Raw genomic sequence first — 23637 nt, 5'->3', positions numbered from 1 at the left:
TGAAAGATGACAGCTGTGACAGAAACTGTATGATAGACACAGTTCACCATTCCAGAAGCCCCCGAAGGGTAACGCATCCTGGGGTCACGGATAACGAAATGAAGCCAAGGAGCTTTGCCTTTGGTCACTTCCCAGTAAGCGATCACTTAGGCATCTCAGACCTTGCCTTCTGCCACACTGTCCACCCGCTGGGCGAGGGGCAGTTGGCTCACATCTGGATTTATCTGCCAGCCAGCAGGTGTCAGGGCTACTTGATTCATGACAATAACAGAAGACTTTGTCCTGTTATAAGAATAATGCACATTCTTCAGTTGCAGATGAGCAAAAAAGGAAAATCGCCTTAAAATCATAACCACTCCAAGGATAAGCAGTGTTAACAAGTGTGAGTCTTCCCGCAATTTTATATGACCACCCAAATTCTCTATTTTTGCAGAACTTTGATATTCTGTCTCCTGTTTAACAACCTGCCCTAAAATATTAAAAAAAAAAAAAAAAACTTTCCATGTCCTTGTATGATCGTATTTTGCATTGTATCTAACAGTTTCTTTCACCTAAATACCTGTGTCACAATGTACTTGGCCAGTTCTCTTGTTTGCATCCAGAACTTCTCTGAAGCTCTTAATTGTCTTATTCAAGCACTGTTTATGTGCCAGGCCTAGATTTGTTATCACCGGCGCTGTGACATAGCAGGTAAAGCCGCCCCCTGAAGTGCTGGCATCCCATATGGGCACTGGTTTGAGTCCCAGCTGCTCCTCTTCCAATCTGGCTCCCTGCTAATGCACCTGGGAAAGCAATGGAGGATGGTCCAAGTCCCTGCACCTGTGTGGGAGACCCTGCAGAAGCTCTGGCTCCTGGCTTCAGATCAGCACAGCTCTGGCTGTTGGTGGCCATTTAGGAAGTGAACTAGTGAATGAAAGATTCTCTCTGTCTCTCTCTCTCTCTCTCTGCCTCTCATATAACTCTGTCTTTGAAATAAATAAATAAATCTTTAAAAACAAAAAATTGTTATCACTATCTCCTCTTCTAAGTTAACAGGAAAAATATATTCTTTTACTTTATGATTCTTCTTCAATTTGTTTGTGACCATGAGTGTTGCTTTAGTGGTTTTCCTGCTTAGACCCTTGACTCACTGTTTTTCTGTTGGAGTGGTCACCTTCTGCTGATTTTTAAAAGCTGTGTCAACAATATCAACCTTGCTGTATATATCCGAGCACTTCCCTCAGTTTTATCTTAGGTCTTGTTTCCGGGATCTTCTGACTGTTAGAGTTGTTTCTCCCAGTTGGATATTCTGCTTTCAGTTTCATTTCTGGTGGTTTTTGACTTGCAGAAATGCACACAGTGAGCTGTGCCCATGCTCCTCTTGAGGGTTCCTGCTACTGTTGCGATGCTCAGGAAAGCTTTATCCCACTTCTAGATTATGCTCATTATCATTTATGTTTACTTTCCTATTATGCTTTCACATTTATCATGCAATTTTTTACTTCCTACAAAATTTATTTTGGCTTGTATTATTGACCAGAGTCTAAATCTTTTCTCCACTAAGTTGAAATGCTCATCTTAACAAGTAATACATTTTGGAATATACTAAGAAGATTTAAAAAAATTTAATTTATTTATTTTGAGAGACAGAGAGACAAACAGAGCTCCTATCCACTGGTCTCCCACATGGATGGCAAGAATGCAGCTGCTTCAGCCATCATCGCTGCCTCCCAGTTAGCAGGCAGCTGGAATTGGGGGTGGAGCCAGAACCTGAACCCAGGCCCTCTATTGTAGGCTGCAGGTATCTCAATTGGCATCTTAACTGCTCTGCTAAATACCCATCCCAGTACTTGATGGTTGTTCCTTTTCCACTCAGTTCCTTTGATCTTCCCGTCTTTCACTCCTGTCTACTGTTTTAATTATTGCAATTTTATGATATGTACCAATATCTAGTATGCCATTATTTGTTTTCAAAGGTCATTAGTCTGAGGCAGGCATTGGCACAGTGGTTAAGATGCTACTTAGGATTCCTGCTTGCTATTTCAGAGTGTCCAGGTTTAAAGCCCTGCTCCACTCCAGATTCCAGCTTCCTGCTATTGCCCATCCTGGGAAGCAGCAATTGATAGCTGAAGTAGGTGGGTCCCTGACACCCACGTAGGATGCCTACACGGATTGGCTGCCTCGTTCCTCGATTCAGCCTGACCCACCTTTTTTTGGGGGGGGGGTGCTCTACAGGCAGCAGGTTGTTTGTTTGTTTTAATATTTATTTATTTATTTTATTTGAAAGGCAGACTTACAGAGAGGCAGAGCGAGTGAGTGAGAGAGAGGTCCTCCATCCGCTGGTTCACTCCCCAGATGGCCGCAGTGGCTGGAGCTGCACCAATCTGAAGCTAGGAGTCTCCTCAGGGCTTCCCACGTGGGTGCAGGGGCCCAAGCATTTGGGCCATCTTTTACTGCTTTCCCAGGCCATAGCAGAGAGCTGGATGGGAAGTGGAGCAGCCAAGATTCGAACCGGCAGCCATGTGGGATGCCGGCACTACAGGCATTACCTGCTACGCCACAGCGCCAGCCCCCTGACCCACTTTTGACCATTGTGGGCATTTGGGAAATGAATCAGTGGAGGAGATCTCTCTCTCCCCCTTTCGAATAAGTAAATAAGTATTTAAAAATAAATTATTGGTATTTTAGATAAAGTTTAGTTTTCATTTTGTCTAATTAGTTGGAAAGATTTGCTTTTATAGAACAATTTCTAGTGAGTCAACAGCTTCATACTCATATTTTCTCTTTGCTCTTTCTTTTCCTTAAAAAATAAATTTTAAGATTTCATTTTTGGGGCCAGCGCTGTTTCGTAGTGGGTTAACGCCCTGACCTGAAGCACCGGCATCCCATATGGGTGCTGGTTCAAGAGCTGGCTGCTCCACTTCCAGTCCAGCTCTCTGCTGTGGCCTGGGAAAGCAGTGGAGGATGGCCCAAGTCCTTGGGCCGCTGCACCCGTGTGGGAGACCTGGAAGGAGCTCCTGGCTCCTGGCTTCGGATTAGTGCAGTTCCGGCCGTTGCAGCCAGTTGGGTAGTGAACCATCAGATCGAAGACTTCTCTCTCTCTCTCTCTCTCTGACTCTCCTCTCTTTTTGTAACTCTGACTTTCAAATAAATAAATCTTTTTTTAAAAAAAAGATTTTATTTTTATGTACCTACACATTTCCTTATTATTTCCAAGAGACTGCTGCTATGAATGGGATTTCCTTTTTTTTTTTTTTACTATATTTTCTAACTGACTTCACTTTTACTCTTCAGTCTTTAAAACTTGTTCTGTCTGTAGGTGAGAGAATGAATAAACTAGTGAAAAACCGTACATTTATATATATATATATGTGTGTGTGTGTGAGTGTTAGTTTCAAATATACTTAGTCTCAGGTATTTAGATATATACGGTGGCCCATCTGTACAGATGGACTATACTTGAAATAAACGTGCATGGAAGACAAGAAGCTGCCACGTCCTTGTTTTTTTTGCCATTTCTGCTTCCAGAGACTTGAAATACATGATTTAATTGTGGGAAATGGGTACCCTGTCCAGAAATAAGCATTAATAAGTTCTTGGCAAATAGTTTCCTTAATCTGAACTTGGAGATCTCAGTGGGCAGGTACAGGAGGTATTTACCGTGTCTTCGTTAACGATACACTTCTTTCCTTCGTCTTACAGATTTCAGAGACAACTGTCTGAGCCCTGCCACCCCTTCCCTCCGCAGTCAGGCGTTCCCGGAGACAACCGCCCCAGTTACCACCGGCAAATGTCAGAACCTATTGTCCCTGCAGCTCCCCCACCCCCTCAGGGATTCAAACAAGAATACCACGACCCGCTGTATGAGCACGGGGTGCCAGGGATGCCAGGCCCCCCCGCACATGGGTTCCAGTCACCAATGGGAATCAAGCAGGAGCCCCGGGATTACTGCGTTGATTCAGGTTAGCGTGATATCGTGCCATTTTGTTTCTTCATTCCTGTGTTCGTTTGTCTGATTGTTACCAAGTGTCATCTTCGTGCAGAGTGCTAGAGACTAGAATTATAAGAACTGTAGTCAAAGAACTTAAGACCTAGCAAAAGCAGACGTGTTTGTGCATAGCTAAATATACACCAAAACCGCAAAGTGTTGCAAAATGCAAGAAGTGCAGTAGGCATTCCAAAGTGGTGCAAAGTACACTTTGGAGTCTTAGTCTGAAGGTTCTGGGGTCCAGTCTGGGGTGGTGCCTTTTTTTAAAAAAAAAAAAAAAAAAGACTTATTAGCTTTAGGATCACCAAACACAAGGAATGTTACTTCTGCATTTAGTTCTGTCTCTAGTTTTGTGGTTTTGCTTCGTTTCCTACAACGGAGCCATTAAGTGGAGGCCATGTGTAGGGCAGGATTCTTTCCTTTTTGAAACGAACGGTGTTCTGATAAAAGCACCTGGTGCAGTATTGCAGTGCCGTGAGTACTCCGAGTTGCTCCATGAGAATCACTGCTCTGCCTCAGTGCGTGTGTCCACCTCGGGAGAGGTCTAACATGGGACGGCACCTACTGTTTGGCTATAGGCTATCTCTTGCCTAGGAACTTAGGACATCTAAGCTGTGTTTGGAGGAGGACCCTCCTTTGTCCCTCCCGTATTCATGCCCTCGTTACGTATTTTGTAGGCCAGGAATATGCAGTGAGGCCGTTAGGGGAAAGGAGGGTTGGACTTTTACAGATGGCAATTTAGAAACCGGCTTTTCTTTGTTTCTCCTTCCCCTTTCAGATATGGCATAAACTTTTCACACTTTTTTTTTGTAGTTGGTGTTAAAGGAATTTTAGGGTGGTTGTAGGTGTTTGAACTTGAGTGGCTTTTTGCAAATGGGATGGGATATGGCATTGGCTTTTGGCCTTCTCTATGATAATACACAGATTGCTCCATTCAGGCAAAAATTGGTTATGGGAAGGGCTGGGGAAGTAGGCAAAAGGGAGACATCTGTTGCTTTGTGACAAAAAATTAGGTCATGGTAACTTGTAAAAATCTCCACCAGCATTCCTCTTGAAGTCTTTGATGTATTTTTCTTAGGAGCGGGGCATGACCAGCAACATTTTTTTCCTTTGGAATTGACATTTTTTTTTACAAATCTCTCCTGAGGGTTTTTTCACCCCACCCCACCCCCTTAAATAAACCAAGACACTGAACAGATGTCACCGTATCTGTCATTCTTTGATCGGAGTGCTGTTCCTGGGCAAGGCTCATCCTCCCCCCCCCACCCCCCCACCCCCCCCCCTCGCACCACTCACTTCCCTGTCTTTCCTCTCAGTGGACCCCTTGATAACATAAGGCACAAAGAAGAGACCACTTGAGAGTGGTTTGGCTTCAGCGTTCACGCCCCCAGCGTGGTGAAAGCGGGCAGTTCCCCACCCGTGTCAGCTCTTGTCCTGGCTCCATGACCGTAGCTCATCTCATCCATTTGACCTGAAAATACCCTTAGCGCTTGGAGCACAATTAGATGTGACCATCAGCAGTAAAGGGGAGCAAGTTGGCAAGATGGACGGTAGTCCTGCCCTCCGCCCCACCACCAGAAAACCCAATAGTCAGGATAAGCAGGAGCTGGCTTGGCCATTCGAAAGCTGGTTTCTTGGGCTACTACATTTAGTGGCGACCAATCTCTGCAATGAGGGAATTATGAGAATGGGCATTGGTTGTTTTCCTCCCGTGACTTTGAATCAGGTGTGTCTTGCCTTCAGATGGTGAGTTGCAGGGTTTCCTGTGTTACTGGGCTGGTACCATTCCCAAGGAGAAGGCTGAGAAGACGTGAACTTGAAGTAGGAGGTTCAGGGGACTTTACTGCAGAGCTGCAGCAAAATGGGTGTGCTACTTCCAGTGTAGAAACCACTGATGGGAGTTGTGTCGTCTGTGTTTCCATTTCAGAAGTGCCTAACTGCCAGTCATCCTACATGAGAGGGGGGTATTTCTCCAGCAGCCATGAAGGTAAGGCGCCTCCTTGTTTGTAATTTTTTTTTTCTCCAAATAATGCTCAAGCTTAATGTTGTTCATTTTCTAGGCTATGGTTTGAGAGCACAGGCTAAACCTTCTTAGCACATGCATGGGAGAGCTAATTGATCATAATCTTGAGTTGTTTTGCACACAGGGTATGAGGCACGCTCCTGAGCACTGTGAGGGCTGCCGGCATTTTCAGTAACTGTGACCCTAACTCTAAAGTTCACTGGACAGTGTTGAAGGAAAAATTGAGCCACCTGGTCTTCACGTTTCCACACATGGAGGTTGTACAGCTATCAGCCTAAATGGGAACTTAGGGATTGTGTGAGGGATGGTGGTCCAAGGACACCTTAGAAAAGCATTTCAAACTCCGTTTCTGTGTTTTACTTAGTCTCCCCGTGTAGGTGGGTAGCTCTTCATTACAATTATTATTACATGATAAATGGCAGATAGGAGGGAATGTGAAGTGTTTGTCCCTGACCTTGAGAAAGCTGGCGGGGGCGGGGGTGAGTGGGCAGGGTGATGAGACTAGGAGAGTTGGGCTGGACAGGTTGATGAAATAGAAAATGAACTTTATGAGCTTTTATCTTTTAATTCCATTCTCTGTGAACTTTGTCAAGTCCCTTCTGTTATGTACACAACATTTATAGAGAAGACCACAATGGAAATATTTTCTAATTAGATAAATAAAAAAGTATCTCAAAGGAGGAAGATGAGGACAGATGTAATTTGCCCACAAGCCCGGATTGTCACATATCCTGACGCTTATTTGCATGTGAAGATGATGGTGTTATGTCAAGGGTATGCTGTCTGTCCCAGTTCTTAGGCCCCAGCCCTTTGGTGCCAGCTCAGCAGTGAATCTCTGAGATAATCTCACAGTAGCCCAGAGCAGCAGCAGTGGGCAGATTGAACCTGTGACTTTGCCTTCGTTAGCGCTGACCTACTAATTGAGGGAAAGGAATTTAGAACAAATAAGATGCATTAATGTTCTGTAGCATATGGCTTCAAGAAAGTAGTCTGAATGGAGCTAGTCCCACAGTTTCCCGGAGGAGTTTGCTTTTGAGCTAGTTTTTCTTTAAAATATAAAGTTCCGTAACTTACTTTTATCACAGCCAAAACAAATTTTAGAAAATATTGTAAAAAGTATGAAAATTAAATCTTGCTCTCCAGAGATAATCATTACTTTGCTATATAGATCTTGCATATGTGAATGTGAGGGATCTTCAAAAATTCCGTGGAATGTACATATTAAGAAAAAACAGCATAGATTTCAAATAAACGTTTACACCAAAATAAACATCTTTTAATTCCATTTTCCACGAATGACTTCAAGTCTCCTCATCTAGAACTGTATAGATGGAACAGGACTCATGGTATAGTCTGGTTTTTCTCCTTCTAACAGTCATCACTAACTCATGTGTCTAACACTGTTGTAAGCTGTTTGCATGCATTAGGTCATTTAGTTCGCATAGCAGTTCTGCAAGATACTCTTAATACCCCTCTAGTTGAATGATGAAACGGAGGCTCAGAGAGGTTAAAAGGTTTGCCCACGGTCACATGGCTGGGAGGACAGAGTCAGAACTCTGAGCCAAGCCCCGTGGGCTCCAGAGCCTGCACGCTTCATCTCCCTCTACGCCACAGCCAGTATAATCTCCATAGCATCAAACATTCCTCTGTGTTTTCCTCGTCCACGGCTGCACAGTACTCATTGCATGGGTATGCATTTCGCTGGTCACCTGTTGCTGAAAATGTAGGTGCTCCCAAACTATTCACAGAAGAAACCAGAGCGAATCTTTGCTAAATCTTTTCACATCCCCTTGATGAATTCTTGAAGCTACATTCCTAAAATTTCTGGACTAAAAGGATTTGACATTTTCAAGGCATCCACTGCCAGGTTTTTGTGAGAGGGCCTTAGTTTTGTTTGTTTTGAGTGCGTTGTCACAGATTTTTAAAATTTAGGATTCCTTTAAAGAAGTAATTAGATGGGAGTCAGAAGGGAGAAGGGGGCCTTTTGTTGGGGGAAGATAATTGAGCTTTCAGCCTGCAAGGAGCATTTGCTGAATGGCTCCTGCTTGAGTGGATGACAATGGCAGAGCTGCCCGTTCACTGGATGGGAGGGAGCCCTGGTAGGGACCTCGCTGAAGTCTGAGGGGCGTGAGAGGCTGAGGAAAGTAGGCTTCCGGCTGCAGGACCTGAGCTGGTCGGTTCAGGCCTGTTTCTGAACACTGGCATAGGGACGCTTCTTCCTTCTCCCTCCTTAGAACATGTCCCTCGGGAGTCTGTCTGGTTTTCTGTCCAGTACATCTCTCTTTACGGTTCTAGAGCAGGGTGATTACCCAGTGTGATTAGCTTCACGGGAACTTCTTAGAAATGCACACTGCCGGGACCAGCCCAGGGGTGGGGCCCCCCGCAGTCTGATTTAACAAGCCTACAGGAGCCTCTAATACACCTTCAAGCTCAAAGGTCACATGGTGGTGACTCTCAGCTCGGGCTGCACACGGGATCGCCTGGGAAGCTTTTAGCAGTTTTGACGCCCGCACTTCGCCCAGGGCCCTGGGTGGAACCCAGAGGTCACCGTTTTCCAAGCTCTCCAAGTGGTTCCAGGGTGCACCCCAGGTTGAGAAGAGCTGGGCTGCAGTGTTTCAGACGAAGGGCAGAAGAACCAATAGCCGCGAAGTGTCGGCCGGTTTTGATAGGCGATCAGGTCACAAGGGCGGGTTCTCTGGGTGTCCGCTTCCCACTGCTTGGTTCAGTGAGAGGCGAGGTAGCGTTTCACTGGACAGCCTATAACACTGAGTGTCCAGCCCTAGAAAGGCAGGGCTGTCTACTGGCCCAGTGGCCAGGACAGGCCTGGCCACGTGCAGCTCTCTCCCAGGTTCCCGCGTGTTGCTACAGAAGCCGTCTATGACGGTGGCAGACCAACTAGGAGGGAGAGTGGAAGAGAGAGAGGAAAGCGTTTTTGCATAATTACAGCACTGAGTAAAGAGCGTGCTCTCAAAGAAGTATTTTTAGTGAGGCACTGGGTTGCTTACTACACGGGGACTGTCTGGTGTCTGTGTGTGCCGTGCCCCCACCCCCTTCCCCGCCCTTGGCCGTTGCTTTTCCTGACCCCCACCCCCAAACACACACACACACACACACACACACACGCATTAAAGAAGTGAATTTCAAAGAGCGCGGCATTTTTAATGGCTCTGAATTGCTGTGACATGGTTTTTCTTAGCCTTCTTAGCAGGCTTGACCACAGATGCCTATGAAACAAGTGTTTCTGATTGGCATCTGTGATTGCTCAGATCGCAGTCCTGCCTTAAATGTTCACCTGGAATCCTGGCGTGTTGTTTTGAATCTTTCATTTCCACTTTGCCCCTCCAGCAGGTTCTTCCTTCCTGCCACCTCATTCGAGGGATGGGTGATTGCTGGCCACAACGGATGGAACTACTGGTGCAGACCCCAGCCAACTTAAATTTTACTTAAACCAGTAGCCCCTTTCAGATGTTTTCGAGGCCCGCTAGATGACTAGAAACCACAAAACAGACCAGAACTGTAGTCCTCATAGGCGGGCCTTCACCTGATTAACTTTCAAAACCAAACTGAGGGTGTCGTCTAGATTTACGAGTTTTTGTCCCCAGGTTAGTGTGAGTTTTTTATCGGTACCTTAGAAGAAGAAAAGCTCTAAAAATGGTGCAGCATGTCTAGCAAGTGTGTAAACTTTTAAGTAGTTCACTTCTAATGATTTTATAAGACCATGAAAGCATCACTGCACTATCAAAATACTTACGGAAAATACAGAGCTTCAAGGCAAAAAGCATGAAGCAAAATGGATTGTGTCAATTGTATTCATAATATAAGGCGTTCCTGGCTTCTGCCTGGTGCAGTGCCAGCAGCTGAGGATATTTGGGGAGTGAACCAGCAGATGGGAGTGTATGCTTGCTTGCTCTCTCTCTCTCTCTAAGTAAACAAGTAAAAAAAATTTTAAAAACATTTAGAGAAACAGATCAGGGAACAGAATAAACATTAACTCATTAAATTCTCATAACAACCTAAAAGGTAGGAATTATTATCTACCCAGTTTTCCAGTGAGGAAAGTAGCACAGAGATTAATTTGTTCATAATTACATAGTTGTTGATTGGAGTCCCAGCCAGCTCACCTCTGGACCTGCACACTCCGCCGTGTCTTGTTTATTTCTCCTTCAGCTGAGATGTAAGCTCCTTGAGAACCAGGCCCTAGCCTTCCCTCCTTTCAGCGCAATGCGTGGCATAAATATTCATTGGATTAAATAATAAATAAATGCCAGTAGAGTATACTTCCTCTGATGCAGCTAAGCAACAGAGAAATTGTGCTTGTGGCTGAGAAACAAAAGTGAATAATACAAACCTCAGACGGTCTTAGTCTCCTCCAGGTTGGCCAGTGCTGTTCTGCAGTCCCAGACCTCTGAAAAGCGCTGGCAGCCCTGCCAAAAACCTACTCGATCTGGGCTGATCAGGAAGGAACAAAGAGTTGCAGAGTCAGGTCTTGCTACCTAGACTTGGGTTTTTCAGTTCACCGCACACGCCTCGCCGACGCTCCTGAAAGCGCCTCTCAGCTGAGCGTTTCCCCCTAGCTGTCCGCCTGCATGGCCAGCAACGCATAAGGAGGAGCCATCAGAGAGGCCCGCACAGGGAGGCATCGCCTCTGCAGACAGGAGCTCCTGGAGCACTGCCCGTGACATGCAGTGTGCAGGAAAGCACACGGCGGCCCTAGGCCTCCGACACGGGCTCCACGAGAGGGAAGGAGGAGATCCCCATAGGGGCTGTCTGTTAGCCAGCATTGATTCAGCTGCTGGGCTCGTCAGGGTGCCTGGTGCACGGTCTTCAGCACTGCATATATTCAGGGTGCGTGGGCGGAGGCTGTTGGGCATCCTCCTTCTCCCTGACCCCTTTCATCTTTCCCCGCCCCTTCCTCTGCATGCGTCATTCGTCCGGTCAGCTCCCCTAGATGACCTCTGTTTTACCAGCTGCGCAACGCAGCAGCTGCGTTGCTGGAGAATCTTCAGATTCCCTCCACGGTGTCTGTTGATAACAGTCACCTTGCTTTTGTACTTCCCGCTCTCCACGGTCCTCTGCAGGCCCAAGGCGGTGTGATTTTGACCCCTCCCTTCCCCTTTCGAGCGCTGTCGTAGTTGAATGAGATGGTTGTAGGAAGGGCCGAAATGAATATTAGCAAAAAGGAAGATGGTGGAGGCCTCCGGGCGGATCCGCCACTCCATGCAGCCAGGCCAGTGGAAGTGGAGGAGATGTCCTCTCAGATGGACAGGCTTAGTCACAGCAGCCCTGGTGCTCGCAGACCTCGTCAGCAAGATGCCAAGGAGCTTGGCGGTGACTCAGCGCTTCCCCGCAGTCTGGGCTCCCGCGGCAGGAATGGATGCCGCTCCCTCCGACTGGGGCTCGGGTCATGCTGTCAGGATCTGAATCCCAAGTCCTCTCCACGACCCCAAACTTGCATGTGGCATAGACAGGGTGGTAAAGCTTAGGACCTGAAATGCTAAGATCACATTTTAGTCTTTATGTCTAGTTTCAGTGCAATACAGCCAGAATCAGTTGTGCAACAAGGTCTTTGTTTTTAAATTCCCCCTCAGGTTTTTCCTATGAAAAAGACCCCCGGTTGTACTTCGATGACACTTGCGTCGTGCCTGAGAGACTGGAAGGTACGTAGCCCCGTCCGAGGTTCATCTCTGGGCCGAGGGCTGGAGATGCTGGAACATGAAGTTGGCATTGACAGCTCCCCTTTGTCGGATCACCTGAGAAACCAGGAACTAAACCACTGCTTGTGTGTCTTTGTCCCAAACAGGCAAGGTCAAGCAGGAGCCCACCATGTACCGGGAGGGACCCCCTTACCAGAGGCGAGGGTCCCTTCAGCTCTGGCAGTTCCTGGTCACCCTTCTGGATGACCCAGCCAACGCCCACTTCATCGCCTGGACAGGCCGGGGCATGGAGTTTAAGCTGATAGAGCCAGAGGAGGTAAGCATGGGGGGCTGGGCTCACAGGGGCTTTGATCTGGTGGTGATGGGGACGCTGGGGACGTTTGTTGTTGTTCACACTTCCACGGAGCCGTTCTACCGCGTTACATACACCCCTCCACCCTCACATTCTGACCTGGCCGGTGGGGTTGGCAGGGGCCCTTCCTAGAGACCCGACAGACAGTCTGCAGCCCATGTGTGGGCAGAGTTCTCCACCATAGAGTACACACAAAATATTTCTAACACCTGAAAATCCCGCATAGGTCATAACTTGTGTCTGGTCTGAGGTTACATGAGCGTATTGTATGATATTTTGGTGTGTATATTACAGGATGTAACCACCCTACTATATATTTCAAATGGTTCTAACTTGGAGAAATATAAATTATCAGAGATGGGTCGATCTTAATAGGTTTTTTAAAGTGTGTTATTCCTGCCTTTTCTGCCCAGAATTGTTGACAGAAACGCCTTTGGACAGAGCCAGTACCATTTCTTGCATGAAGAAGACACACCGTAGAATCCCCTTCCTGAATATCACATAACAAAGCAACTTGAATCAGTCTCTCAGTTTAGCACATTCTAAAGGAGTATAATTATTAAAACGTATTTGATTTAGAATCTAGAGATAATGACTGGCAAACAAATAACTGTCCCCAAAACTGGCCTACGCTTCTTTGAGTAACAGGTGCTGAGTGCTAGATGTTAAACCAGCAGAGTGAAGGGTTCTCTTTTGGGTCGGGTCTAATTGGAAAGGGAAGCGCAGTCTTGGAAAACCCTAGAGCAGTCACTGCCGGGGTCACTGCTGTTCGTTAACTCCAGGGCTGGCTGCAGGGATGAGCCGGCGAGAACAGCGCGGCACTTAGCTTGGAAGAGGGAACTAGACCGCCAGGGAGGACAGGAGCAGGAGGAAGCCGAAGGCCTGGGACGCTGTGAGGCGATCCTGGTGGACAGCAGGGTGAGGCGGGCCTCGGGCCAGACAGTCACAGAAGATACTCGCGTGGTGTCACTGAAACAGAGATGTGCCAACATCTACGACTGGGAACCGTTTCTGTGGGGCTCAGCCCGCCTTCGCAGCCGGGGCTCGGTTCCCCTGTGTTTTCCTCAGCGTTTCTTTCTGGCTAAGTCCTGTGGAAATGGAGCCGTGTCTGAGGCAGGCAGCCCTTATGGGGGAGTCAGCCACCCCACCCCGGCCCCTTCCCTCTGCTCTCCACGAGGCTGGAGGAAGGCGAGTCTCCCGGACTCGGAGGCTTCCGGAAAGAAGTAGGTCTGTCGTGTGGGCAGCAGCCCTTATTGATTTCTCTTGTTTCACAAACAGGAGCTTTTATTACTTTATTGCCACTGCCTCAGGCCCGAGCACAGGCTGTCCAGCTGCAGGTAAACCTGGTTATGACCCTTTGTAAAGCTGTTATTGAATCTTCTGGGCTCCCACCAGTGGTCAGGGAAATGATGAACAGATGGCAGAGGGCCCCTGCTTTCTTACTTAATAAACTAATATTAATCCAGAGCGCTCGTAAATGCCAAGCGGCCGCATCACGTGAGAGGCCCGTGGCGGCCTTGAGCTGCCCTCCGTGATTGGGCAGCTTTGTTTCTTCAGGAAGGGCTGCCTTCTTCCGCCCCACCTCGAAGTCCCGGAGCGTTCCAGAAGCTCCAGATGTTCCGTTCTCCTGCCCCAGGACTGCCTGGGTCTCACGTGTGCGCTGTGGCCTGGTGACAGACGACATGTGTGGGGCTGGCCTCTCCGCCCCTCCCCCCACCCCTCCCCCTGCCTTGTGTAACTCCGATTCTGGAGTCATGTCAAGAAGATACCAACTCCTGGAAAAAGCTGTAAGAAGTCATCATGGAGAGGGTGGGGGTGTTGGGGGGGAGCTTGAAGGGCGAAGCGGAGGAGGAAGCTGTTGGGGACGTAATTGTAGGCAGCTGTGTGGCAGAGTAATGCACTCTGGGTAATTATCCATAATACCCATTACACTGTGCATGGAAATTGTGGTGTTCGAACTGCGTTTTGGCAGGCCCCCTAATCAAATGTCTTTTGATAGTCATCCAGCTTAGCACCCTCTCAATTATGACTGACTCGGCTTTAATCGGGAGCCATTTTCGCTGTGAATCTGCATTAATGAATATTTTGGGGGGTAGGGGTGTTTGTTGAACATGTGGCAGATAACTGATGCCATGGGGAGGTGTTAAAAGATGGGCTGCTAGAAAGAGCCGTCGCCTGTGCTACGGCTGCTCTCTCTTGAGAGGAGGGGAGGAGAGAAGTGGATTTTTAAATTCCCTCAGCCCTGGAAATATGTTCTACTGAAGTAACTGATGGGAGAGAGGAAGGCGAAAGAGAGAGCGCGCGCGCATGAGCGAGTGAGCGAGCTGGTTGCAGGCAGTTTCTTGCTCCCCTACCCGAGAAGCGGGGCAGCCCTTATTTGCAGCTGCTGTGGGGCTGTGCTGCATCATGCGTTGTGTAGAGGGAGCCGCATGGTGAGGGCTACTGAGTCACAGGGCTCTGGCCCAAGAGGATGAGTCAGTAGTTATGGCTACCGGGAGCTGCTTTGAAGTCTGTGCATATCCGAAGCCTCTCCAGTAAGCTGTTGCATATGCAAGTGACAGCAAACAGAGGTCGCCGCTGAAATTGAAGAGTATTCAAAATTGCTTTCTCCCACTGTGCAAAGTAAAATGATGAGGCTGGGCTTCTTTTAAGTTTCCCTATGTCACTTGTGGCAGCCCGCAGTTAAAGATGAGTTTCCTAAGAGTCCTTTCTTGAGGGACATATATATCGACTCAGCAGGTTTCCCTTCCTACCGCTGTTCTCCATTGGCTTAAAATGCGAATCTGCTCTACAGCCAAGCTGTAGCTTTTTGGTTAATTTTTCCTTTCGGCCAGTTTCAAAGATAGAGTTGAATGGGTGCAGTTTGGGGGAAAGAAGAGACCAGGGAGACACAGTGGATGCCAGGGGCCATGAAGCCAAGGATGCGGGTCGAACTTTCACGGGGTTTCCTGCAAGGCAGAGTCATGGCTCCTGAGTTGTTCTAAAGTAACTGGGACAAATGCAGTCTTCCTTCTCAGACCACCGCTGGTATTCATTAAAGGTCATTTTAGAACCCTGAACTCTAGGGATGGTGCTTTCATTCAGCTCAAACACTTTGCAGGAAATTTGGTGTGGAATGCTTTTCCCTCCCTACTTCCTACTCCGTGATTAACATTTGGTTTTTAGAAGATCAAAGGAATGTCATTAATTTATCCTCTAAAATAAGTTTTCCAGTCTAACCCAAAATGTTCGAAATGTGGTTCACATACACTTAAAACCTCTGATCTGTGTAACTCTGACTTGCAAATAAATAAATAAATCTTTAAAAAAAAAAAAAAAGCCTCTGAGAGCACTCCCACTTCCAGGGTTATCCTTCTGCTGCCTTGACAGCCGTCGTCATCCACAGTCAGGGGTGTGGAGGCCGAGAGACCGGAGAACAGAGACTGCTCGGCTGCTCTGATAGCCGCGTAAACTCTGCGAGGAAGTTTTCCTGTTTGTAGGCTTCTTTGCTCCAAGCTCCAATTACATCTCCCCATCACTGCACCTCAGGTGGACTGGGTTGGATATAATGCACTTCAGAACCGTGTGGGAAGCCCTGTTAATTTTTCATTAAGTGGATAATAGTGCTACATGCTTTCATGTCCATTCTGCAGGCCTGCTGGGAGCAGGGGATTGGATGGCAGCAGGCTGAAATGATCTGATTCCCCCGTAGTCCGCGAGCTGCAATAAGTAAACATCTCCCAGCCCCTCTCCAATCTTATTAGAATTGAACTTTTGCTCTGCTGGCCCATTAGCAACTCACTAGTGTGTTTCTAATGTTTCAGCAATGACCATTCTAATTATTCCTTATTGACTGCTACAGAAACCATAGCACTTAATGGCAACATGTTAATGGTCTATGGGTATTGGTCAATAATTCATACGTGGAGGGATAGGAGAGAGCCTGTATCCTCTAGGGTGTGAGCCAAGCCCTCCGCAATCTTGAACCGCTAGGATTCTTCCTCCTCTAGGTCTCGTTCCTCGCCTACCCCCCCAGCAGTTGTGACTGAATCACCTCCACGGACTGTCCGGCCTTGAGGGAATTAAGTTCTTTGCCTTCCAGATCGGAGGAGTGCTTCCCAGACCAAAGCAGTCAGGTTACAGAACTGACTCTCCTGGGGTGTTGGGAGAAAGCCACTAGGACCTGGCGGATCTGTTTCCATTGCTGATTGCTCGCCTGTCTCTTCAGGTCGCTCGCCGTTGGGGCATCCAGAAGAACCGGCCGGCCATGAACTATGACAAGCTGAGCCGATCTCTGCGCTATTACTATGAGAAGGGCATCATGCAGAAGGTGAGGGTTCACAGGAGGTGCTCCGACCGCTCGGATCCTTTTCAAAGACGATGCCCAGGGCCTGTGTAATGAGACTGTTCTTAATAGCTGGAAGAAAATGTTAGCCTCATAAGTGATTCTGTGGTAGGAAAGAATTTTGAAAAAACAAACTTGAGGATCAAATGAGGGCCAACGAGCACTTTTAGCACTCTTAGGTACGTGGCAACCAGAAGTTGCATGTGGATCCCACAGTGGGGGAAAGAGGCCGGCTCTGTTTTGTTAACTGCCTCTAATTACAAAAAAGTCCAGGAGCTTAAACCAACTATTGTGTGCATAAAGGAGCACATGAAGGAATCAGCTGGAAGCTCTCTGCTCTCACAAGAGCTTCGCTGAAGTTTTTAGTTGCTAAGCACCTAGACTTCCAAGTCAACAGTGTTAGAGGAATAAGAAAATCTTACTTCTCTCTGAGAACCTATAGAAACTGGAACTCAAAGTTGCAGGTTCATAGGATGGCAGCAGTCACCTGCTAGCAGGTTGCTCCTTACAGAACAGAGGATAAGGCCTGTTTGGAGGAAGCCAGAAGAAAAATCCCTGTTGGGATAGGCAAAATCTTAAAATCCCCCTAGATTAGTAGAAGAGGGGGGTGGTAAATCTCTTGTTGGTCTTGCTTAGCCACCGTATTTTACACAGACACTAGCACTCCCCAGATGCTCACATTCATGTATTCAGGCAGTCTACATGATAGTAACATGTAACAAGATTAAGCCAGCGCCGCACCTCACTAGGCTAATCCTCCACCTTGTGGTGCCAGCACACCGGGTTCTAGTCCCAGTCAGGGCGCCGGATTCTGTCCCGGTTGCCCCTCTTCCAGGCCAGCTCTCTGCTGTGGCCCGGGAAGGCAGTGGAGGATGGCCCAGGTGCTTGGGCCCTGCACCCCATGGGAGACCAGGAAAAGCACCTGGCTCCTGCCATCGGATCAGCGCGGTACGCCAGCCGCAGCGCGCCGGCCGCGGCGGCCATTGGAGGGTGAACCAATGGCAAAGGAAGACCTTTCTCTCTCTTTCTCTCACTATCCACTCTGCCTGTCCAAAAAAAAAAAAAAAAAAAAAACAAAACAAAACATGTAACAAGATGGACTTGCTGGAAGCCTGAGAGCATTGCTGCTGAAAGCATCCACACTGAAGCCAGACTGAGCTTCTCATGGGCGGGTGGTCATGTGGCCCTCCCGTTCCCCTAACCACCTTAATATATCTAGGTAGGTAGGTAGACTGATAGATTGATTGATTCAGTAGCCTTTTTTATGATCTTCTGGATAAAAGCCAGTGCTTCACACAGGCTACAAGGCCATTCTCAATCTGGCCACCCTCTAACTCCCGTTTCCTCACTCATACTAAAGTGCTTTCGCTAGCATAGCCGCCCTTTCTCTTAATGAATGTAGTCTCTGTTTAGCAAAGAATCCATGTCACGTGATGTAAGGTGTGAAGCATACTGTCCAACAGAGGAGCACCATGAAACTACTCCGTACCCTGCTTAAGAACATTTCCTAATACCTGCATTACCAGGCCAGCCCCTGCTTGTTTTTCTATCCCCATATTCACCTTTTCCTGGGTAGGCATTGTCACACACAGAGCCATTTATGATGCTGATGTCCCATATTGGAGTGACAGTTCCAGTCCTGGCTGCTCCACTTCCGGTGTAGCTCCCTGCTAATGCACCGAGGAGGCAGCAGGGGGTGGCCCAGACGCTTGGGTCCCTGCTACCCACATGGGAGACCTGGATGGAGTCCTTGCTTCCTGGCATCAGCCTGGCCCAGCCCCAGCCATTGCAGACGTTTTCAGAGTGAACCAGGGGATGGAGGGTCTCTCTGTCACTCTGCCTTTCAAATAAATAAATCTTTTTTTAATCACCTTTTATGCCAAGAATCTAGAGTCTCCAGGGTGGGTTAGGTGGCACCCTTTCCTGTTCCTAACAGTACCTGTTCTCATCTGGTTCACTGCTTTGTTCTCTGTATTGTAAATTACTCCTTCACATGTTGGTATGCCCCACAGGAGTGTAAGCTCCTTCGGTGCAGGAACTAAGGTTTAACTTTGGTGCTTGGCACAGAGTTAAACGCTCCAGGATGGGTGGCCACCCAATTCGACCTTCCCCCCTTTAAAAAGTGTACAGTTCACTGATTTTTTTAGCATATTGGTGGAGTTTTGCAATCATCACCACAATCAGTTTTAAAGTGTTTGAGAGTTCCAAGGAACGTTGGTGTAGACGCCCATGCTATGGTGACTGGTCATAGAAGTGTCACCATACAATAAACTTTAAGACCTATTGGGATAATTACACTGCTGCCTCTGCAGCCAGCCGCTGGAGCAGCAGGCTTCTGAAAACCCACAGCTGGGAAACAAAGCCATACTTCTTCTATTAAAAAGAGATTTTACAATCATGACAGAATGGCTACAGGGCAGGAGTAAACTCAACGGTCCGGACCTTTCAGTCTGGAATGTTTATTTCTCAGTCATTCGGCTGCCTTCCCCGCCCCTCCCCCGCGATCAGCTCTGCCGGCCACTGGTGTGAGCCCTCTGGCCCCATTGCTGAGCCACGAACACCGTCCATCCACCAGGACGGCTCATCAACCGCCTGATGAGGCCCTTGAAGTAGTCAAGACCCTCCGGTTCTACTATTCTAATGCATAAAACCTATATAAAGGTAGTCATCAGTTCCTTCCATATAGCAGAACCATGCAACGAGTAATTCAAAACTATAGGTAAGCCAAAAAGCCATGCTACTTGGCTTGGGACATATTTAAAATTTCCACACAGGCTCTCTGATCAGATTCCTGACCCTTCAAAATACCAAAGCCACATTGAAGGTTGTAAGCTTTGGAGGTAACAGGAAGTGTGGTGTGACTTCCACGTGGCCACCCTCCATTCCCTGTAGCTTCTTGGGGATGCCACACACCAGCCTCAGCAGAGCTGTCAGAATAAGACAAAAAGAGAGGCTGTTCTTTTAGAAGAGCCTGTCTAGGATGAATTTGAAATTCAGGTATCTGCTTTTTTAACTGTTGAGCTGTGGTGCCAGCCATAGCCAAACACTTGATAAGTAATAGGTTCCCCAAGATTTCCCCAAGGGAATCCAACTGAGTTGGATCATCAGCTACCAGTAAACCTTCTTTGGTCTTTGACTGCCCAAGAGCTTGGTAACTTAGAAATAACGCATTCTCGGGGGCTGGCTCCATGGCTCACTTGGCTAATCCTCCGCCTGCGGCACTGGCATCCCATATGGGCACCGAGTTCTAGTCCCGGTTGCCCCTCTTCCAGTCCAGCTTTCTGCTGTGGCCCGGGAGGGCAGTGGAGGATGGCCCAGGTGCTTGGGCCCCTGCACCCACATGGGAGACCAGGAAGAGGCACCTGGCTCCTGGCTTTGGATTAGCGCAGCACTGGCCGTGGCGGCCATTTGGGGAGTGAACCAACAGAAGGAAGACCTTTCTCTCTGTCTCTCTCTCTCACTGTCTATAACTCTACCTGTCAAATAAAAAGAAAAGGAAATAACACATTTTCTCCCGTGATCCGCATGTCCTGTCCCAGCTGGGCCCTGTGAGGTGTTTTTTTTCTCTGGCAGGTGGCCGGAGAGCGATACGTCTACAAATTCGTCTGTGACCCGGATGCCCTGTTCTCCATGGCCTTCCCGGACAACCAGCGTCCGTTCCTGAAGGCGGAGTCTGAGTGCCCCCTCGGCGAGGAGGACACCCTGCCATTGACCCACTTCGAAGACAACTCTGCTTACCTCCTGGATGTGGAGCGCTGCGGCAGCCTCCCCTACGCTGAGGGCTTCGCTTACTAAGTTTCCGAGTGGCTGAGCAGCCAAACCCTAGAGCTAGCAGTTCCCATTCAGGCAAACGAGGGCAGTGGTTTTGTTTGTGTTTTTGGCTGTTCCTAAAGCTTGCCCTTTAAGTATTATCTGGAGAACCCAAGCCGTCTCTGGATCGACACCCTTCAAGACAGATCCCTTGGCGGGGCAGTATGAACAGGGAGGGGCAGAAACCTCCCCCCCCAAGGCTGGTGCCTCAACTCTGAGTCTGATGAGATTTCTGGGCAGAGATCGGAACGGTGCCTCCCCGCCATGGACAATATATGCAAAGCAATACCTTGTTCAGGTTCATGCCCGCCAGACGGGACAGAGTGTGTGACAATCCGCCTCGATCGTGGACTACTACATGCCTTTACGTAGAAGGGCTCCGATTTGCACAACTTATTGAAAGAGAAATCACGAACCCATAGAAAACTAGGCAGGCTAAGTCGGGGAGGCTCGAAGCATTAAGGGTTAAAAATGTGTCTTGAAATGTGGAGAGCTCTTCTGGCTCCCCTTGGTCCTGAGTAAAAAGGGGAGGAGCCAGAACAGCCAATACCCACTCCGTGGTTCTCAAATCATAAACCATTGCCACTCTTGGGAACCTTCGGGCCATATGGTCACCAAGTAGAGCAAGCCCCCTTTCTCTTCCCAGTCACGTGGCTGAGTGTGGATGGCTTTCATTTTAGGCGAAGGGCGATTAACACTTTTGACAGTATTTTGTTTTGCTTTGATTCAGGGGATTGTTTTGTTTTGGTGGTTGTTTTGGAAAAACAGTTTATAAACTGATTTTTGTAGTTTTGGTATTTAAAGCAAAAAAAAAAAAAACAAAAAAACAAAAAAACCACAAACCTTTTGGTAACTGTGCACTGTGTCCTTGAGCCAGGGCCGTGCCGACTTCTGAAGACGCTGCAGCTTGTAAGGGGCTTCGCTGGGGGCTCCCCCTTAGCCACGTCTAAGCCCGCTTCGTTGCCTGCTTTGTGCTTTCTGCACCAGACAACCTGATGGAACGTTTGCACCTGAGTTGTACATTTTCGGTGTGTGCAGGGCAGCCTGGACACAAGCTTAATTCTTTGTGTATAGTTCCCCCACGTTCACCGACACGCCCTCTCGGGAAAGCATATGTACATAATTCTTGTCATGCCCACGTGAAGTGTGGTCACCTGCTGGGAACCCTGGGGATTCTTCCCTGGGCATGACTGATGACAATTTCCATTTCATTCGTTTCTTTTGTTTTCTTTTTTCTTTCAATCTTGGACTTTTAAATCCTACCTATGATTCAGTAGGATTTGAGACTTAAAGTGTGACACTGACAGGTAAAAAAACAGTGCTAGCATTCTAGTTTCCTGTCTTTTTTTTTTTTTTTTAAGTTTATTCTGATTACTGTATTATATTGGAAAAGTTTTAAACAGCCAAGCTAAAGCTCTGGGAAAGTTGAGCCCAAGTAGAGGAAAAGTTACTAGAAAGCGGTGGCACTTCACTGCCTGCTCTGTGGATAGGCGATTAGCATAGCAAGGACGCCCGCAGTTCTCGGATGTGAGAGGAGGAGACACTGCTGAGTGTGCGTTGCTGTTGCTGTCCAGTGCACGCCGTAGTCTCCAGGAGTTCCCCGTCTGACCAACAGCACATTTGGGAAGAGGTTCCCAAAGATAAGGGGTGCATTTTAGAGCTATGAACTCGTGGTTTTCCTCCATTGGAAGCTAATTAACCCACAAAGGTGTTTGACCCTCTCACTTGGGCTGTAATTAGCATTGTACTCTAATCAAAGGACTCTTTCTAAACCGTATTTATAGCTTTCTAACCTCCACATAGTCTATACATAGATGCATACTTTACCCCCAGCTGGCTAGAGATTTATTTGTTGTAAATGCTGTATAGATTTGGTTTACCTTTCTTTACTTATCCTGGTTTGGGATTTTTTTTTGATGAATTTATGCTCTCTTAGCAAGTATGATAATAATAACCCTCCGTAGCCTGAGCTACCCCTCCCCCGCTGTGGCTGCGTGGCCTGTGCTGTCGCGGGACATAGGATGGCGGCATTCCTGTTGCATTCCCATTTGGACTCATGCACCTCTCAGATGGTTTCTGTTTCATTTCTGGGTCTCGGGGATTTGTTGGTTGGTTTGCTTCTTTTCCAGAGTGTGGAAAGTCTACAGTGCAGAAAGGCTTCAACCTGCCAGTTGATTTGGAATACTTTCCCCTGCGCAGGGCCGTTCACGCCCTGCCAAGCTGCGTTATATTCTGTACTGTGTACAATAAAGAAGTTTGCTTTTCGTTTACCAAGTGCCTGGGGCCCGCCTCTTCCTTGTCCTCCGTGGTCTAATTTGAAAGCATTGACTTCCTCTCTCCCCCGACCCTGCTCCCCCTCTCTCCACTATTGAGCAAACTGTCACCTGGAAATAGAAGCACACAGCTGCCCTTGAACTCTGGCTAAAACTTTGATCCAAAGGGGCAGGAGGGAGGGAGATCCTCTTACAGCCAATGTGAGCTTGATCCCACCTGGTCATCAACTCTTGGTAACTTTTCTTAAAGCATTAGCTCATGTTTGGGCCTTGGGTTGTGTGAGCAGATTATTGATTTTGCCTCAAGCTTTTGAGTCCCAGAATTCTGGCTTGGCATCCTTGAATGGATACCTTTAAAGTCACTGAGAGGATCCGGCGCTGTGGTATCGTGGGTAAAGCCACCGCCCACAGTGCTGGCATCCCATATGGGTGCTGGTTCAAGTCCCAGCTGTTCCACTTCTGATCCAGCTCTCTGCTATGGCCTGGGAAAGCAGTAGAAGATGGCCCAAGTACTTGAGCCCCTGTACCCACATGGGAGACCCAGAAGAAGCTCCTGGCTCCTGGCTTCGGATCAGCACAGCTCCGGCTGTTGTGGCCAACTGGGGAGTAAACCAATGCATGGAAGACACCTCTCTCTCTCTCTCTCTCTCTCTCTCTCTCTCTGCCTCTCCTCTCTGTGTGTAACTCTTTCAAATAAATAAATAAATCTTTAAAAAAAATTCAATAAGTAGAAAGACCACTGTTCCTCAGTAGTAGACAAGGACTGTAAATAATCAAATCTCTGTATATTTAAAAATAAAGCCACTCAAGACTTTAGAACATTCACTTCTTAATTTTCCCTAAACAAGTTTTGCATGAAAGTTTTCCTATTGGTTTGTCCCTCAAGAAAGCTCAGGAAAGTTTTGCCCGTTTGGATTTTTTTTTTTTTTTCAGGCCATGTAGCCATAGGAGAAAAAAATCTGTCCTCCAAGTTTGTCTCTTCCTGTTTGGTATGCATCTGTATGCAATGGGAGAAAAATTTACAAAGCTGTGTGCAGTGTTATGCCTCAGAGTGTTCTTTTTTCACCCTTTCTTCACCTTTAATTTGGGCTTTTCAAGGTTCCTGTTACAGGAGAGAAGCACAGTGGAGGCTTGTTCCAAGCCCAGAACAGGAGGCTGGCTGTGCGTTTATCTACTATCTTTCCCCCACTGTTTTGACAAGCCTTTAAGCAGAGAGCCATCCGAGACTGCACCA

The 23637-nt window shown here is 47.7% G+C and overlaps 1 protein-coding gene across 7 annotated transcripts in view; it reads left to right on the top strand.

The window, feature by feature from the left end:
• The window catches only part of ETV5 (ETS variant transcription factor 5), a 64577-nt gene extending 42173 nt beyond the window's left edge, over positions 1-22404 (top strand). For all 7 annotated transcript variants that reach the window (XM_008266578.5, XM_008266579.5, XM_017346937.4 and 4 more), the window contains exons 8-13: positions 3682-3941; positions 5895-5954; positions 11579-11647; positions 11791-11960; positions 16204-16305; positions 19894-22404. In XM_008266578.5, the coding sequence (XP_008264800.2) occupies positions 3682-3941; positions 5895-5954; positions 11579-11647; positions 11791-11960; positions 16204-16305; positions 19894-20115 (883 nt within the window). In that variant the 3' untranslated portion in view covers positions 20116-22404. The remainder of the gene's footprint in view (positions 1-3681; positions 3942-5894; positions 5955-11578; positions 11648-11790; positions 11961-16203; positions 16306-19893) is intronic.
• The last annotated feature ends 1233 nt before the right edge of the window (positions 22405-23637 follow it).

The sequence above is a fragment of the Oryctolagus cuniculus genome, chromosome 4 (genome assembly GCF_051225735.1).
Source record: "Oryctolagus cuniculus isolate XC-2025 breed Fujian yellow rabbit chromosome 4, ASM5122573v1, whole genome shotgun sequence".
NCBI classification, from domain to species: Eukaryota; Metazoa; Chordata; class Mammalia; order Lagomorpha; family Leporidae; genus Oryctolagus; species Oryctolagus cuniculus.
The sequence above is the reverse complement of the archived record's forward strand: the minus strand, read 5'-3'. Positions and strand labels throughout refer to the sequence as shown.